The sequence below is a fragment of the Pieris rapae genome, chromosome 14, assembly GCF_905147795.1.
Source record: "Pieris rapae chromosome 14, ilPieRapa1.1, whole genome shotgun sequence".
NCBI lineage: Eukaryota > Metazoa > Arthropoda > Insecta > Lepidoptera > Pieridae > Pieris > Pieris rapae.
Window position 1 is genome coordinate 2940474 of NC_059522.1, and position 17292 is coordinate 2957765.

General features: G+C 32.6%; 2 protein-coding genes across 2 annotated transcripts; both read right to left on the reverse strand.

Annotated features, from left to right (window-relative positions):
• Positions 1–607: 607 nt before the first annotated feature.
• Positions 608–8282, reverse strand: LOC111004335 (apyrase). Its single transcript, XM_022275333.2, has 11 exons — positions 8128–8282; positions 7540–7762; positions 6738–6929; positions 5973–6103; positions 4835–4976; positions 3922–4048; positions 3503–3660; positions 2794–2884; positions 2114–2275; positions 1240–1406; positions 608–834 (listed from the first exon to the last, which is right to left on the reverse strand). Exons 1-11 carry the CDS (start codon positions 8223–8225, stop codon positions 703–705), a joined length of 1623 nt encoding a protein of 540 aa, XP_022131025.2. The 5' UTR covers positions 8226–8282; the 3' UTR covers positions 608–702.
• A 3640-nt stretch (positions 8283–11922) lies between these two features.
• LOC111004329 (cell cycle control protein 50A) lies at positions 11923–17292 on the reverse strand. Its single transcript, XM_022275324.2, has 9 exons — positions 17122–17292; positions 16913–17046; positions 16574–16782; positions 16254–16387; positions 15658–15783; positions 15323–15408; positions 14332–14467; positions 13392–13557; positions 11923–12003 (listed from the first exon to the last, which is right to left on the reverse strand). Exons 1-9 carry the CDS (start codon positions 17174–17176, stop codon positions 11958–11960), a joined length of 1092 nt encoding a protein of 363 aa, XP_022131016.1. The 5' UTR covers positions 17177–17292; the 3' UTR covers positions 11923–11957.

Genomic DNA, 17292 nt, shown 5'->3' on the forward strand with positions numbered 1-17292 from the left:
CTTCTTTACTGGTGTTGGAAAAATGGAATTTGCAGAATATATACGAAGTAAATTTACCAGACACTATAAAATCATATTTTATTATAGTGTATTTTCTACCGCTGTAAATTCGTTGACAAGTACACTTCTGCAACCCAAAGAGTATCTTGAGCATCGTAAAGAGAAACAGCAAGTGTCCTGTGACACCGCATTCAATTGCTGGCTTTAAACTGCCTGTTGCAGTTAACCTTCCTACCTTCTCAACTATGTCGATCCAGCGGTGCCTCATTCAATTTGTAATACTAACTACTTTCTATTCTATCGAATTAGTAGTAACTGTTAAGGTAGAATAATGTAGTGGAATAAATAAATAAAACATTGTACACTTACTACTGAAGCTAATATTCTAGATAGTGAGTCATCGTGAGTTTTACCAACAGACCATCAACAATAAGTGAGATGAGATTATAATTAAATTAGTTTTACCCCTCATAGAGGAGGACCATGTCAAATGGTCGGTTCTCTCAAATGGCTTTTATTATCCTGAATCCACTAGCATAAATATTCCACTAGGTAAGTACTTCGATGACTTTTATAATAGATTGTAATTGGGTTAAATAAAAATCTATTAAGTTATCTTATTTATTATAACTTCTGTACAACTACAGTTATTTCATGAATACATTTCACATTTTATTCTATACATAAATATAAATTACAATATTAATTATTATAAATCATTTTTATTCGCTGGTCGTTGTCTTGGAAGAAAATTTTAGTTTTTCGCATGAAATCCTGCAAAGCAGCATAGTCGTAATCATAATCCTCTATATTTTCTCTGTTGTTGGTTATTGCCTGAAGGGTTAGAATTATTAATATACACCGTTTTGGTAAACGGATTTTAATCTCGAGTCATGATATGTCATTGACGTTTGGTTTACAGTAAAGCGGACAGAACAACTACATTATCAAGTCTATTATCTTTTCTTCTTCCTTCCGGGTCTATACTTTATGGTTATGAACAAGTAATGGGATTTATAATAGGTCTGTTGGCCTAATAGTCTAAACGTGTAATTGTATTTTTCTATTGTATTACATGCTATATTAATATTGATACAAAATATTTTTAGATATTTGGAAGTTGTAAGTAAAATGAAAGAAAACCTTTATCACACATAATAAAAAGTGCCTTAACCCACCCTTACATTCCCTGTTACTGTTTATAGTTCAGTTCAGTAATTAATAATATTATATACTTACTGAATATCCACCGCCTCCATTACCTAGGTAGTCTTGAGTTATCACTCGGTAGGTGGCTTCAGGGTCGACAGGACTATATTTCGGAACCTCACAGTTTATACAACGAACTCTTGAGGATATCAGACGAGAACCACTTGGTGCTGATGCGTTGAATGTATTTCGCAAACCTATGATCAAATGAGTGAATCCGGATCTTAAAATGTCCTGACATTTTTGTAACGTGTATTGAATTTATTATTAAAAAAGAGCATTAGAATTCTCGTTAATGTAAATAAAAGTTATGTGGGTAAGGCACACAAACAAAAATTGACAAATATATAATTTCTACTGCAATAAAATTTTTTTTTGTATATTTATTTGTTTGCACCGGCTATTTGCAATGTTTACAAACAAGCGCCTAGTGATCCAGCAGAAGGCTCACCTGATGTTAAGTGATACCGCCGCCCATGGACACTATCAATGCCAGAAAGCTCGCGAGTGCGTTGCCGGTCTTTTATTTTTTAATGTCGCAGCCAACTAGCTTAATTAGCCGTTCAATTGACAGCCTAGTCGTTGCTAACCTAGCCTAGCTACATATAATTACAGCAATAAGCCAATTAACACATTTTAATGCTTCATAAATTACATTCTAAATTTAGTACTGCACAGCTTTGGTGGATTTTAAAATTGCCTTCCGATTACAATAACCCCATAACCAGAGAATATATGAATGAATGTCGAGAAACTAACATTACTACGAGCCAGTCACAAGACGCTGAACATGAATTATCTTCTTAAAGCGACCTGAAGAATAATATAAGGTATAAGACTCATATAAATATACTAACCCACGGTTTCCTCTCAAAATCTATGTTAACAGGTAAATATGTCTTACCACCAATCTGTAGCATTCTATAGCTGTAAAAACTATTAGGGTTGGTTTGTACAGCGGATACAGAGTATTCCAAGGCCTCTAACAAGTATTTGCCTTTCAGCTCAAATGATTGTAATTTGTTTTCAAAAGGCAACGCCATGAGGAGTCCCTCAGTTGTGACATCTACGAAAATATATTACATCAAAATACGTGATCAAAATTACATTGTAAGCAATACCGTCTTCACCATAAGGGCACACAGTGGCACCACGGCACGGGGCCCAGGGCCCTGTGTCCTTCGGGGCTTTTTCTCAGGGGGCCCCGAAGGACCGACAAGTTCTCTCACACGTTTAGTCTCAAAACATTTTTGTCGGTCACATTACACTTACACTTTTTTCACAAATAAATTATCAGAAGGTATTTACAAAGCATATACTATGCCATTATATCGGTGGTTGAGCCTATTCCTATTGTACTAATTAATAATATTTCTGAACGCATCCTACCTAATTTACTAAGTACACCATCAAGCGATCGGTCTCGCAATCACCCCGATTCCAAAATCAAGCTGCACCGTCTAAACAATGCCAAACATAAATTTCGACATTGTCTATGATTTATACGGGCACCCATGAAATCTATAAGATATGAATATTTACGGATTACGTCACAAGTTAGGTGTTAAGGTTATAAGGAAATACCTCCAGAGTTTATGTTTGCTCTCAGACCTCCGGAAGATATCAAGCAGAAATGGGCGAAGTTCCAGTTTGAATCTTGCGCACGCGGCAACATCTAATAAAGAATATAAATCACTCGTTATATAAAATTACTAAAAAATAAATTAAAAGTAGATTAACATTTTTACGCGCATATAGGCTCGTCTTTGGTATTGCATGTAGGCACGTATAGGCGCGATTTAAAGCACACGTGCCACTAAGCTTTAAGCTCGTATAAGTTCACAGTTCTGCGTAGAGTGTATCAAAGTGGTCGGTTCTCTGTCTTGATGCAACCATTGATTGTCATCAAATTGATTAGGTGTCCCCAACATATTTTTCGTCTTTCTTGTCGACGGCGAATAATTTTCGCAAATTCCAAAATAGCGTGTTCAATGAAAATAATATTATAAAATAATTTGAGTCGGCATTCTACCACAGGGACCTAAGCAACTTGAACACGGTGCCAATGATTTTTGGGCGTATCAGTTAAAAAATTCAAACAAGTTTAGACTATATAATATCATTCCATAAAAAAACCCAAATGATTTCGGAATATCTTAGCCAGGATAACGTAAAACTGGACTCGTCACCTTATCTTTTCTAATTTATGGAGTTTGAGTTTTATTTATACAGTAATCAAAATTTTTAATACTAAAACTGTTTTACTATTGGAAGCCATACACAAGTAAAATACCTGGTCTAAAAAGGCATCGCAGGCCCAACTGCCAAGGTTGCACTCTCCCCCGTAACACGAGTTGCGTCGCAGAGGTACCAGAGATCGCCCCAACACTTCCCGACTAATCGGATACAACTCAGACCTCCACTTGTCTAATTCTGCTTCCATACGGGCATCTGAATACATAAACAGAAACCATATAAAAATTGAATAGAAAAATTAAATTTTACTTCAAATTCAGTGCCATCTAGTGGCGAAGATTATAATTTTATTAGTGGACGTGATTTTTAACGACATTGTATCCATACTACATAAGAGATTAGTTTTTATATTACTAAGGAGGAAGAGAATTCATAAAATTTTTATTATTATGTACCATTTCAGAATATTAGGAGCAATCAGATATAATAAAGATGTTGTAAGTATTCTTGTCTAACCCTTAATAATGGAAGTCCCCAAGTATATAGGTTGACCTTTCCAAGAGACAATTTTTCCTTCGTCATTGAAGAAAAGCGTAATGTCACCCAAGTAACGCGTATAGGCAGACGCTTGCACTATAAGTATCTAAAACAAAATATATTTATCTAACCTAACCTATTTTTAATATCGTGGTCTCGTTCGTTCTCGTTCTTTTTCCAGTTCGCAAAAAATGAATGAATGATTTCTTTAACAAATTATGTTTACATTCCATGTCCATAACAGGTTTATTAAATATTTCATTTAAGATGGTGACAGTATCACTACATAGTATAAAACAAAGTCGCTTTCTCTGTCCCTATGTCCATTTGTATGCTTAAATCTTTGAAACTACGCAACGGATTTTGATGCGGTTTTTTTTAATAGATAGAGTGATTCAAGAGGAAGGTTTATACGTATAATAACTTCCATTAAATAGTGGAGAAGTACTGTTATATTTGAGGTTCCTAATGTGATGTCGTAAATAATTAAATTTTTTCCGCTTACATTGCAAACGCAGGATGAACCCTACGAGTTTTATCAAAATAATGCACTAAGTATTGTACAAAAGGTCTACAGAAAAGTCTGTGATGGTATATGTCTATCACTTATGGATAACCCAAATTTTTATATATAACGTTCACAGATTTTCTGTAGTGTATTTAGTATCAGCATTACACCCGTGCGAAGCCGGGGCGGGTCGCTAGTTTACTAATAATTTATTTATTTAAATTTTTGATTAATTTTAATATTTATCGTTAATCACTACTGCATTTTAGTTTTTTTTATATACGCCAAAGAAGTATAACTAGTATATTATAACATATAGTATAACATAAGTACACACACTCTTTTTTTTTTACATTAAATTTATAAAATTAGTTACTCCTATACCTGGTGTCCAGAATCCTGCGTGACGACAGTAGGATAATCACCGCCAGGTGTACCAAAGGGGGCGTCACCGGTAAATAAAAGTGTGTGACTATGAGCTCCCACTATTATATCCACTTCTGGTGACATCTTAGCTGCTAGTTCCCTAGAATAAACGAGTTGAAGATTCATTATATAGGTTTTACTTATTTTCAAACTTTAATTTGCTTGGCATTGGCTTTCCGCTAATGCCCCTATAATGGCCATCAAGAGACCCAAACCAGAGGACCTGGCGACAAATGAATGGCTGAAGCGAAATATCAATGTCAAATTCAAATTCGAAAATCATTTATTCATAAGGTAATATATATATATATATATATACGAAATGGTTCTAATTTAACATTTACTGCCAGTTCTCAAATCAAGGGCATAGAACGGAAGAGAAGAACTGGCAATGAAGTCTCCACTCTTTTTAATTTAGAAGTTTTTTGGTTTACACAATGTTTGTAAGGGGCTTTGGCTTTTGTTTTGTTTGCAACTATGATCCACATGACGTAATAAGGAATAAAGAATAATAAACTAAATCAAAAACAAAGATTTGACCTCTATCACCAGGAAGCATGGTGAAATAGGAGCACGCACTTACATTCTTGTGGGAACAACATGCAAATACAATAACAAACATCACCGCAAACACGAATTCAACTCCGACCAGTCACCGCAATTAGCACCCGTTCACGAGTATGACGCATGGCCAGCCATCGGCCCCCTCGCCATATTTGAGGGAGAGAAACAACCCGACGCATGGACGCCGCGAAGCAATGACATTAAAGCTCTCCTACATGACAGTTAATTTTTTTGCCAGGAACTTAAAAAACTACTGAGAAAATTTATTGAACTTCGTGATCTACCGAAAAATTGAATCTGATTAAGTTTTAGTTACGATCCCTCTACGGAACCACCGAAACCATCTCCTCTTTTTCCTACGGACCTCCACTATATCCTCCAGATAATAATCGGCAGAATATATATTTTAATACATAATTTTATCAAGTAATTATTTTAATCACAATATACGCAATGTTACTCACGAAAAAACGATTAAAATTAGATAATCTTGCGACTAACACGCTTCAATATGATGAGCAAACAAACTTACTGATCCATGGAATATCCCATATGAGAAAGAACAATAATTATATCAACATTTTGTTCCCTCAAAATCGCCGCTTCTCGGTTAATGGCTTCTAGTTCATCTTCTACTACCACCATACCAGTATCCGCTGTAAACTGCAAAGATATTAAAGTTATTAGTATAGTCATATCAGACTATGCCACATCTACTAAAAAAAATCCAATCACATCTATGTTTTGCTTGGTTGACCGATCAAGTTTCTTATGTCTACCCACATTTTTGTTGCCGTTTTGTTTTATAATTTTATATACGTTTCTCAGTAAGTGAATTATGTATGCAATTCTTATGAGAAATAAAGTTATATTTAACCTAACCTAGTAAAGTTTAATTAATTTGCTCTGGAAACAAAAGTCGTAGTTAGTATGAGATAAGTTTTGTGCGATTTATTTAGTCAAGCGTTCAATCCGAGAGCTGAGCTTCAATAGTTTATCTTCCTTTATGATAATAGTGACTGAAATAACACTTCCTCCTACTGTGAAGGTAAAATTCTAAGCGCAGTATTAGACCCAGTCAAGCACAATAGCTTCTATACCGTAGACCGTGCAAGTATTGGACACAGCTGGGTTTAATACCAATGATAATCAAAAAACTAAAATATTTTATATTATTACATAAATTTTATGTGACCAAAATTTGCACACTGATAAATTCAAAATTATCAGTCCCGTAACATTCTCAGTACAAATGGGCCGTAATATCTTATTCCAAAAGACTGATTATCGTACTTACAGCAGTCAATAAAACACCGATGATACCGATTTTGCGATTATTTCTTTCTACGATTACATAGTTCTTCACGTATTGCCCCAACTCTGGCTCCAATGTTGTGTTAACGTTGGCACCCAACATATTTGATTTTAAACGCTCCAAATATGGCAGTAACCCTTCTATGCCATGGTCGAATTCGTGATTACCTAGAACCTGTAAAATTTATGCTTATTTTAATTTATTTATGAAGTCTTAAAATCAAAATCCAATATTTGATGGATGAATAATATTGAATTCTGACGGAGACTCTGTGGCAACCCTTTTGAAATTTAAACTGTGCTAGACTACCGAAAAGAATGTATGTGTGAGTATTCCAATAACGTTATACCAAAGTAAACGGTGCGGTACGCTACTTCGCATCTCGTCTGCATTCTAAACCATGTCAAAATTGGTGACGGTTACATCTCACACCTACAAAATCTAAAACTCCGCAATAGCAATACCGGACAAAACCAGCGGACAATTCCCAAGACGCCTAGAAACCTCAATACTCTGGGATATGCTAGATTGGGATCCATGGCATCTCCGTGCCCAAGACCTAAACGAGGATATGCTGCGTCGACTCCGCGAGATGCACATCGAGGATCTAGAGACCTCTGGTGAAGCCTATATAGCCTTTGCCGATGAGTAGGGATGCCTACAAGTTTGAATTGATTGACGTGGAATAAGTGATACCTAGAAGATCTTATGTTGTCATACATTTGTCCACTCTATTTTAGAGTATCTAAACGAAAACGTGCAAAAATGCAATGTTAAAACTCACATGAGCATCATGTTCAGGTAGTAAATTCATGAAGTGTTGAGAAACGTTCCATCTCATAACATTGTACCATATGGTCCCCTGGAAGGTGTCTCCTCCATTAAGAACCAGGGAATCAGGTTCATCTTCCAGAGCTTGCTTCATAGCTGTGGCAAGTCGAGAAATCCCGCCCAAGCATGGTTCTACCGCATCGCAAGTTCCACCTGATTGGGATATTTCATCAAAGCTGGAAACACATTTATTTAGAAAGATTTCTTAACGACTACTTAGTTTTTTCAACTCAATTTAAGTAAGGGTAGTTCCTGAAGTTTGTCAATGTAGACTGTGCTTTTTTTTAAAATATGGTCATAAAAACAAATTACTAACGACCTATATTTGATATTTGTATTTGAATTGAAAATTTGACTTCTTACTACACTAAGAAAATACATAAAAGATCACTCTTTTTCCGGGCAACGATTTGAATTGATTTTAAGATATTTACACTTATAACCCCATTTTAAATGTAAAAATTAGCGAAAATCAAGATAAGTTAGTAATTGTTTGTTATACAGTAGAAAATAATAATTATTATAACAAAAAAAAACTTACTGTGCGTGAAAATCATTGTAATGAATTATATTTAGTTTATACAACTCATTTTGTCCAAGCACTGGTACCACTAAAAACAGCACAACCCAGCAGCCCATAGTACCAGTTCTTAAAAATGGTTGATTACTAATAATTATAACAGCAAGATTAACATATCGATTTATGGCTCTTCAATGTCGTTTTTATGATTGATATCGTATCTCCGTAACCTAATAAATTTAATCAGATAAATTATGAGCTCTTAATTTCAAAATAATAAGTTCATGATATATTTTTGAAATAAAACAATAGCATAATTTGAAGCTAAAACTAAAAACTCTTGAAAAATGTATTATCAAAAGGAGTTCCTTTAGACAATGCTCCGAAGATACTGGCAACGTTCCGTTCGTTTAAAGTTTGGAAAAATATTTTTTAAAGTATGATCAATCTATAGCTGCCTTAATTAATTCCTTTAAAAAAATAAATTAAGTTAAACTTATCATTTAATAAAAATTAGTGAATACTAGAGAAACCTAATCTGCCCTAGTTGTTGACTTTAATAATTCTTCTTAATTTTAGGGTGATGATATGGGATATTTGGATTAAGATTATACAAGCGATTATAACTCCTAAGACCCTTCCTTTACCCAATCTTTATTAGTATCATTTGAAAGCTAATAAAATCCCTTTTTTTAAAACGGAAATTGGCCACCACCCTCATTAAAAATCTGGAAAAAGTGATTCAAAATGTATTCTGATCAAAATTACAAAGAAAAGGAACAATACAAAAATTCATAATCAACAATATACACTACAGCTGTAATGTCTGGAAGTGTCTGCGTAGAATATTTTTATGAAATCTTAATAAGAAGTAAGCTGTAAGATTTTTCAAACTCAATAATTTCCTTGGACGCATTTTACATTATACATAAAGGGAATAATTAAATTAAATATTAATTTAATTATTTTATCTACCCACACTAAGTAATACAACTTACAGGTTATGTAGATAAATAAAGTAAATACATTGAAACTTCATCTTGAAAACTTTGATAAACGCCGAGAAAATTTATCTACGTAAGTTTATAACTATTACTACGAAATTACTTATATTAGTTTTGCAGAAATGACTCGGACAAATTAGCAACGTCAATTACATATCTTAGCTGTAAATCAGTGTTATCAAAGATAAACACCATCTTTAGTGAGCCGAGGCCGCAAACTTTGTTTGATGTGTGTTGCATGAATATCAATTTCAGAATACATATATGTAAAATCTAATAGAGGGTTTTAATAAAAAACAACATAATATAGAAACACGATAAATAAAAAGTTCACACGTCCTTGTCTCTTGGTCCTTATCTTATAACCCTATAGTGGTTGTTAAAAAAAACAATGGTAGTTCTAAAACATTTATTAAAGTTCTAATCACAATTACACAAAGAATGACTGTTAAAAAAATAATGAACAAATTGGAATGTTACATTCTGCCAACGAAAAAATGAAGATAACATTCATATCTAAGCAGCGATAAATTCAAATACTTTACGAATTATAAAAAGTCGTGCAAAAGATTACATTAATACTGGTGATACGATTCTAAAGTAATCGATACATTCTCATAGAACTCTACTCTACTGTACTTAAGTAATTCCCGCCAATATGGCATGGGCAGAAATATTCTTGTCTATGATTGACTGACATCATCAAATGTATTATAACCATCTGTTAATCCAATTTGTTAAGTATTTTGACAGTGACAATTTTGCGACATGTTTCTGATTTATCAAACAATTCAAGAATAAACTAAAACTCAATACTGTTTTTTATGCTTAGCTAAATATAAGGCACTTTGTTTCTTATACGTCTGACCCCATACACATTTAACGAAACATCACTAAGGGTCATGGTTCATATGCAAAAGCTGGAAATAATAGTAATATTTTAAGTATCGACAGCGGATAATGCCTTCCTTGTGTCCTTATTAGATTGGGCTAAGGCGTGTTTTTAAATGCACACACATAGCTTTATTTTCTATATTAAGACAAAATATTCGCGAATACCCAAATTTCACTGCCGATATTGTCGTTATTTAAAATATTAATGATTATATCATAGTAAACGTTCTATTACGTGTACTTAAACCGCCCGTGTCACCAGCGCATAAGTAAATAATTTAGTTGAATCAATATTTTGTTGTCACAATTATTATTCAATCCCGGGTTCGGCTCCAGAGAAAAAAACTGAGACACTAGAGTAACTTAACCTAATAATAAAAATTAATAACAAAATATGTATAAACAAATGAAATCGTAACAGTTTTAAAATAAAAACATTTTTGTTTTAGTTCCACAACTAAAACAATATACGTTTTGATAATTTATTTATTAATACTAAAGAAGGCAACATAGACTTAAAACCCTATTTATAATAATCGTTTTCTGACTTTTTAACATGTTATATTATTGTCTATTAAAATTAATTATTTTCAGACTGATTCATATCTAAAACAAAAATATGTTTAGGGAAGTACATATATATGTACGAAGGATTTTCATTCACACACAGTCACATGTATATTACTTTTTCTATCGCTTTTTCCAAGCAAATCTTATTCTTTCCGACCAAATCTGCCAATTTTGAGTAAATTCTATTACTTGGTCAATTAAAACAGGAAAACCGTCGTATTTTCGTACCACAAACTGATTAAAGTGTGACGTAACACTGAGTCAGTATAGAAATCGTTTTTACTGTGTCATATTAAAGTGATAACGTAAAGAATGGGATACAGAGAAATATTGGGGTTTAGAAAGAAATCCTGGTACCAAACCTCGAGATGACCTGAACCTGACCAAGTTACTAAAAATGAATTGTGAGAGGTGTATTTAATATATAAATTTATATTTTTAGAATTCTTAAATAGAGGGCGCTAATAACAATTGGTGTGAATGAAGCAAGCCGTGAAAATTTCTAATTAAATTTAGGTTAAATGTTGTACATTGCACTAGTGTTAAGGTAAATCTACTGTGCAATATATGCAAGAATTATCTTTGACAATAAATATAACGTTAAAAGTTAGTTTAATATGTCTAACCAAGTAGTAGTCATTTGGAGGAATAAAATTCACAATGTATTAATTATTCTATAAAAAAAAATGGTTCATCGTACAAGGGGAGAGTATTCAATTCCCCAAAGGGAAGATTATGATTTTTTTGAAATCGCACTTACTTCTTCATAGTGCATACAAGTAAAATTTAAAAAGAACGCAACGCAATTTTCTTTAGTTCTTTTTTTATAAGTCGCCAGTATCATTGCGAACTTTGAAATAAAAACTTTTTGTTGACAAGACAATTAATTCACATTTTTGGTCGGCCGAATTTTTAATCGGCTCAAGATGATAAAAAGGAGTACCTTTGTAATCTACTCGACGATATCGATGTATTTTTCGAAAGGTATGACGCGTCTAGTATAAAAGATACATGATAATAAATATAGGGCTATATTAGTAAATAATATGACCGCTAACGTCTAAGACTTGAATATTAATACATTAAGGGTCTGTTTCACAATGTCCGGATAAGTTCCAAATAAGCTATTTATTACTTATTGGTAGGATAAACACTATTGTTGCGTTTCACGACTGTCAGATAGCGCGATTCGTCATGAAAAGTTTCTTATTCGGACCTTTTATCTCCCAAATAATTTATGTGTTGCATAGCTATTTGGTACTTTATCCATACATTGTGAAACAGGCCCTTAGTCTGTAATAAATTCCATTTTCAAGCCTCTAATGCTCTGTAATTTTAATAAAAAGTAAACATTTTAACTGTTTATTGCATACTTGTATTTGATTAAGAGTAAGGTGTCCTTGGGTTTACGTTGATCATCTCCGTGGTACTGGAAAAGAAATTAAACTGATAAATATTATAAATAATGTTATTGTTCAATAAAGACAGTTTATTTACTGGTAAATATATATAAATATATATATATTTGCACGAATATGAAAATATTAAAAATGAACAAACCAAATTGTATTCAGTTATAGAAGTTACTAGTAATGTACCTAGTGCATATAATACTATAATTTTAAGTAAAATACCTGCAAGATACTAATATGAATATGAATGTTACACTAATATATATTACGTTAACTTAATACTTAATTAATCATATATATTAAGCTAAAATACACTTAATTTCGGCGAAAAAGAGTTCCATGGAACACGTGAGCATTTCCAAGCCTTTACCAATCCCATTATTCATAGAAACTATGCCTAAGTCAAATTCCACTCTTCACAAAAGTTTCTCTCCTACGTCTCTTTCTATCGAATTATGTTAATGCTACGGATAAAAGAGATGGATAGTGTGACCTTCCTTAAAATGGTGCAATTGTAGTAAATTATTTTAAAAATTAAGAGTTAACGTTTAGGGGTTTAATTTTTTATGAGACAGAGACCTATTTAACGCACATAAGTACGTCAAACAAGCTAAGTAGTATGGATATACTCGCGTTAATCTGAAATAAAATCTAATTAGATTGACTAAACACAAATAACTACGACGCCCAAGTAAATAGACAACATTTCCTGAACTTCTACCCCCTAAATATATTAATTTAAATACGTCTATAACAGAATTATATTAAATGGACGTTTGGTGACTTACGTCAGACCTGGATTTGGCAAGGACGGTCCAGCTTCCACATAGTAAGTTTGAGAAATGGATGTAGGATATCTGTTATGATTACATATATACATAGAGATAAGGTGGGTAATTGGGTTTTGCCTACTGTCTCTGAATTGGAGAGATTTGGTGTGGGTCGAATCATGTGGGATTCCAAACCCCTACTTTTGGGGGCATGTGAACATTTTACTGCTCGGATATAATAAATAAAATATAAACATTCGCCAATAGTTAATCTTAAAAAAATAATCCAATACAATCAAAGATTTCATTGGTTTAATTGATCACTTTTTTCTTAAGTAGGTGACTAGCCTTCTGTCACACGATGTTTTTCTTTACAAGCGAGTCAGACAGAAAGAGACAGGTAGTCTATTCACAGCTACGGATCGAACCTACGACCTAACCCGAAGCCACTAGGCCAACATTGGTTTAAAATTTATTAAGCAAATACTAAACAATATATTGAGCATGAAGTTATGCAGTATTAAAGGTTAAAATTATAACTGTAATAGAATGTAGTAATAGATAATGTACAATCGCAGAATTAGTATCTCTTAGAATTAAGCGACTTTTAGTAGCTAAACATTGCATTAACTTACCTCTTAGAACAGCGAACATGAATAACCAGCAGAACAATTCCCAGCAGGAGACACAAAGAGCCAACCACAACATACGCGACCCCAAGGAAAGGATTCTTGCCACCGAGGAGAGAGGTCGTCGATATTATAAATGTTTTTGTACCATCGAAATCTGTTACTGGATAATCTGAAATTATTCAGTGAAACCTCTTTTTTAAAAACCTCCTTTTTTGAAAACAAACATTTAAGTGAAACCTCTTTTTTTAGTTTTTTAATAAAATTAGAGCGTTTGATTATAGATAAGGCAAACTTTAACCCCAATTAATGAAAAACTACAAATTTTTTAATTAAAACACGTATAAGTATGAAATGAAAATTAACTAATTTTAGACCATTTTGAGCATAGGTTAAGCAGGCTACCAGGGGTAGCCTTCTCAATGCCAAATCACGGCCGTGCACGAATGATGTGTCTATCTGCTTCTTGCTCGTATGGCGAAGGAAAACATCGTGAGGAGAGCCTTCATAGACCAAAAAATAGATGTCAGACTGATCACCTACTAGTCTATAAAATAATGAAAGAAATAAATGCAATCTCAGCAGACCCCTCCATGTAGAAGTATTGGAACTTTTATTTATTTATTTATTAACTCTTCGTTACCTTACAATATAACAATTGAACATAATTCAATGAAAAGGCGGCCTTATCGCTTTCGAGCGATTTATTCCAGGCAACCACAGACAACACATTTTATTTTCAAATCAAAATTGATTACAGTATTAGGCACAGTTATAAACGAAAATTTAATGATTTAATGTACCACGAAATAGCTGTTATCTAGTTGACCACAAATGCTTCCTAGTAGATTAACGCGAGAACAATTTTGTCGCAACCATATTTTTGAATAAAGTTTATTATTATTTTAAAAATATTATTAAATTAATAGATTAATAAATGACTTACTGTAATCAACTTGCAGCGTATATGGTCCTTTAGCCAGTCCAATAATAAAACCAGCCCTAGTATGATCAACGCGTCGGTAGAGTTTTCTGAATGTTGGTAAGGCCGCGGTTCGCATCCAAACTATCAGGTCTTCATTCTACAAAATATTCAATAATATAATGCTTACGACAAGATAGGCATTAACTTTTAGCTTTGAGTCTAGTACTAGTACTCCTATTTCACCATGCCTCCTGCTAATAGAGGACTAATCTTTGTTTTTAATTTATTTTATTATTCTTTATTACTCAAGATGTCACATGGAACTTGGTGTAATGGTTGCAGCTCCTTACAAACATTATGTAAAAAAAACTTGGCGATTTAAAAGAGTGGCGGAGAGTTTATCGCCAGTTCTTCTGTTCCGTTATACGCCCTTTATTTGAGAACTGGCAGTAAATGTAAAATTAGATTCATTTATTGTATATTTCTCTCTTTTTTGACGTTCATAAGTGTACATTATGTTACCTATATGAATAAATTATTTTTGACATTGACTTTGAAGGTATACATTTTATATTCATTAGTGGTTTAACCACATATCGTAATCCTACAAAATTGCTAATAACAATACTTGGAATTAATTGTTAATGAATAAAAATAGACGTTTTAAATAAAATATAATATTTGAATTAATGTAAATAACATTATTACCATTTTTAAATAGAATGACATCGTTAAGGTAACTCGTTACTTTTTAAATGCCAATTAAGTCATAAAACAATCAACCTTAATTTAAAAAATAATTAATGCATTAGTCATATTATTCATCGTTAATACAATTTGACAGTAAGGAACGTAAATTAGTTGAATATGTAAAGTGATTGATTGAATTTATGTTTACCATTTTAAAAACTGTTTTTTGATATATATGTATAATACGGAAGAAAACACACGTTTATGTTTTAACAATTCTATGACATTAAACATCAAGCTTTTAATAAAAAAAGGTTCTAACCTGGAATCCATTATTATCAGTGTTGTTTGGATCCAACATCCAGACTGGTTTCCGCCAATTAACTGGCTTTGTAAAGTTGGCGAAAGCTAGAAATATAGTTATAGAATTTTTAGGCAATTTATAAGTTAGCATCAAAACAATCAGAATCTTTTATAACGTCAGCTACTTTAACACAACAAACATAAAATTAAAGATCATAGTTAAACAGAACACCGCAATAAAATGTTGATCAATTACCGCAAGGAGAAACCAGTAGTAATGCAAAAAATGTTTATTTCTGTTATGTACCGGGGTGTTTAATTGCATTAGATTGATTTAGTTGGTAATAAATGTACCTGTTTTAAGATCCCCTGGCGGATTTCTGAACTTAATATCCTTGTCTGACGTCCATGCAATACCTGTGTTTAAGACTGGCACTTCAACCATCTTATTTATCTCCTGTGAATACACTCGTAGACTATCTGAAATTATATAGGTTAAATGAAAGGGAAGTAGGGGCTAAAGTTTGCCTGACTGAACCTAAGCCGTCTGAGGTTATGTGAATCAGAGCTCTGCTGTGTATGGATGAGTTGAATAAGTCCAGAGAATTAATCATACTGTAACCGTTTATGCATGATTTGCATGGACATTACCCTTAGTTCTAATATTAGCAAATTTTTACAGTTCTGTATTATAATTTTATGACAGCAAGCAACATAAGCCAGTAATACAAATAATATTGCTGGTTGGATCATGTTTGACTTATAAGTAAAAGACCAAAATTTAATATATGTACATAACAAAATTAATACTATATGCACATTGTGTATGGTTTTGTTCCAATAAAATGGTTATTGTTTCTCCAGAAGTTAAATCCAGGATCCTTTTGGAAAACCAGGACTGGACACTTAGCATTAAAATTTAAAACCATACAACAGCATTTACTACTTACCATTAAATAAAGAATTTGCTATGGCTCCACAAGGTGCTATTGGTTTCATTTTACCTTCCTCTTCTGCATATGAAAATGGGTCACAATCAGAGGATGGTGTTAGTGCTAGGTGGCCCAGAAGTTGGCTATCATCTCTGTTAAGTATAGATAAACCATAAAAAAATAGTTTAATTTTGAATAATATATTAATCACCACATACATATAAATCTTTATATTTAATTAATTACAAATATAAATATTGATAATTGTGTAGTTGGTCTACACAAGTAATGAGTAACATTGAACAGCTACATAAATATAAAAAGGAAAGTTTACAAACCTAGATTTGACATATCTTCTATGGTTTTGGTAGTAGTTGCTTAATCCATAATAAAAGTAGACATCACCCTTAAAATCTTCAGTAAGATTAAAATTTATTTGACATACACATGGTTCCAACATTTTAGTGTCTTTGATAAATTTAGCGCAGGTTTCATTGACAGCATCTTCTTTCATACAATATGTATAATCAATTACATGTTCTTTAACCTAAACATAATAAAATAGTTCAAAAGATACAGTAATATTAATGTCTACAATCAACCTGTGTCTTAAAACAAACATCAAAGCAGTAACATAAACATTTAAAGCAATAACTTTATTTATAATTATAGCTTACCTCATCAGAAAAGTAAAGTAATCCAATTCCCACTGGTATAAAGGCTATTCCAATAACAAAGAAAGTTGGCAAAACAGTCCCAGCTGTTAAAATCGGTTGCCAAGCTGGTAGACGTTGCTGCTTGAATGCGGACTCTATAAAGAAGTTTAAATATCAAAAATTTGATCAATACTCCAAGGCTAAGGTGTGTCTACTACCATTTTTGTTACCTGCAGGTCGTCTAGATTTAACATTTTGGTCAGATGTATCGCTAGAGGTAGCCATAGTCAAGGCATTAATATTAAATAAATAAAAAGTACGTTCAAAATTCTTGAATTCAATAAGTTAAAAGAATTATCAAAATATTTTTTTTATTTACAACTTCAGATCAAATGAAAAAT